General features: G+C 40.7%; 1 protein-coding gene across 1 annotated transcript; it reads left to right on the forward strand.

Annotated features, from left to right (window-relative positions):
• Window positions 1–256: 256 nt before the first annotated feature.
• On the forward strand, window positions 257–1236 carry PENK (proenkephalin; the record flags this gene model as incomplete). The annotated part of the gene is made up of 1 exon (XM_008942153.1): window positions 257–1236. A coding segment is annotated over one exon (666 nt), but the record flags the coding sequence as incomplete, so codon positions are not given.
• Between the last annotated feature and the right edge of the window lie 1196 nt (window positions 1237–2432).

Below are 2432 nucleotides of genomic sequence, written 5' to 3' on the forward strand. Positions count from 1 at the left end.
ATACAGGACCATCCATACAATCCACCTTGTCCATTATTCTGTCTCTCAGAGCAGAGACTACCATATCTTTCAGAGAGGGATATGAGGAACTTCAGAACAGATACCACCAAATCAGCTGTTCCTGAAAAGCAGTCCTTCTGAGCCACTCAGAGAGGCTCACTCATGGTCTTCTAAAAAACAAGTGAAGCTAAGAAAGGTGGCAGTGAGGTGTTTGTTACTATCAAATAATTCTCAGTAAACCACATGCATTTTTCAGGCATGTACACTAGAATGTGAAGGAAAGCTGCCTTCTGCCAAAGCCTGGGAGACCTGCAAGGAACTCCTGCAACTAGCCAAGCTGGATCTTTCCGAGGATGGCAACGTTGCTCCAGGAGACAAGAAAGACTTGGATGAGAACCACTTACTCACAAAGAAGTATGGCGGCTTCATGAAAAGATACGGGGGGTTCATGAAGAAAATGGACGAGCTCTATCGGGTAGAACCGGAGGACGAAGCTAACGGAGGAGAAGCCCTGGCTAAGAGGTACGGAGGGTTTATGAAGAAAGGCTCGGATGACGATGACCTTGCCAATTCCTCTGATCTGCTGAAGGAGCTCCTAGGAACAGGGGATAACCCTGAAGCAGGGCATTACCGAGAGATCAACGAGAATGACGGGGACGTCAGCAAAAGATACGGAGGCTTCATGAGAAGCGTAAAGCGCAGCCCCGAACTGGAAGACGAAGCCAAAGAGCTGCAAAAGAGATACGGTGGGTTCATGAGAAGAGTGGGCAGGCCAGAGTGGTGGCTGGATTACCAGAAACGATACGGTGGCTTTCTCAAGCGCTTCGCCGACTCCGTTCTCCCTTCAGAAGAAGATGGGGAAACGTATTCCAAAGAGGTCCCAGAGATGGAAAAGAGATATGGTGGATTTATGAGATTTTAATACCTTTCCCTTTATCCCCTTTGTCCTAGAGAAGAAAGACTGCCTTATTGGTCATAACTTATTGTAACGTGTTGCTTGTACTGTACAGTTTTTTACTGTCCTTGGTTAACGATGCAACCTTGCGATTTGTTGTTTTAGGTTCTGTGTTCTTTCGAGTCAAGTAACTAATTCCTGGTTTAGTCCCGTTTCAGTCTGTATAGTAGTTTCCATGCTAGAACTATTTTATTTACTGTATTCATTTTCTTTAAAAAGGAAGTACATCTACAGTAGAATTAACTGTGTATATAATAAATTCTTCATCCTAACTGCATAAATTCTGAAATGTTATTTATTTTCTCTGTCACTTAGTCAAACATCATCTCATTTTATCTTTAAGCATTCTGAGCAATGCCATCCTCTTCTGTAATTACAGAATTTCTGTAATTACAGAAATGGTATTGCGCACAACAGCCAAAACACATTGTCTGTAGATTTCTCAGTTTCTTAGGATACTAGAGTAATAAATATGCTCTAAAGTGACTATAATTGTATTTGCTTTAACTGCTGTCATTTAATTAGTTAACACAATAAATGTTTAAAGTCTAAATTTATAATTCATAGTGTTCAGCCAAGTCCCATTAAAGTAAAAAAAATCACAAGTGTGTTTGACTTCAGGCACTAAAAACATTTCTTGAGAGCACAACACAATGCCCCGTTTGATTAGGTACACCTTCCAAAAGAGGACTGTACTGTTGACCTCAGTTATTAAAACACTAACCCAAAAAGCAGTAAGCCAGTTTGTGCAAGATAAACATGACCCTAACGTGCATAAAAAAAAACAAACCTTCAAAATTCCAATTTCACAGAGCACCCAACTAAGGGAAGAGGTTTCTGTTTGATTTCTCAGCTGGTGTAGATCTTTTTGGCACTACTGAAATACAAGAAACTGCTAGTCAGTCTTTTCTGTTTCAAACAAAAGCAGTTTAAGTAAGCAAACAAGAACAAAGAGAAAACACAACACTAATACTGTAGATCCTTGGGCATTTACATAGCTGGCACTTCCATCAAAGGCCAGCTCCCACCCCATAATTCTGACTATCCCCCTACATTCCTAGTCTGTGAGCAGTTTTCCCCCACCTACTGCTACCAGTACTGATTAGGTCCCTCTGAAATTAATCACTTTGACCACCAGCACTGACAAAAATTAAGTTTCTATGATCAAAATCCTTGGAGCTGTTTAGATACCAAATTATTGTTGAAATAGTTGATGGGAGCTAGATGTCTAAGACCATATCTGTGGCTCTTAGTATCTGTATCTCAGTTTTGCTCAGTACTACCTACTGACACAATGTAGGGTCTGGCTTCTGTTTAACTTCAAGGCAACAGGGTCTTCTAGGTACTCATGATTTTAAAAAAATATTTTAAATATGCACTTTAAAGCCTCACCACATACAACTAGTTGTGATGATTTTTTGACTTGGCCCTTAGAGGATGATATACATTGTCTGAAGCGGCCAAAGTCCTGCTGAAG

Source organism: Merops nubicus, unplaced genomic scaffold, assembly GCF_000691845.1.
Source record: "Merops nubicus isolate BGI_N331 unplaced genomic scaffold, ASM69184v1 scaffold7036, whole genome shotgun sequence".
In the NCBI taxonomy this organism is placed as follows: domain Eukaryota; kingdom Metazoa; phylum Chordata; class Aves; order Coraciiformes; family Meropidae; genus Merops; species Merops nubicus.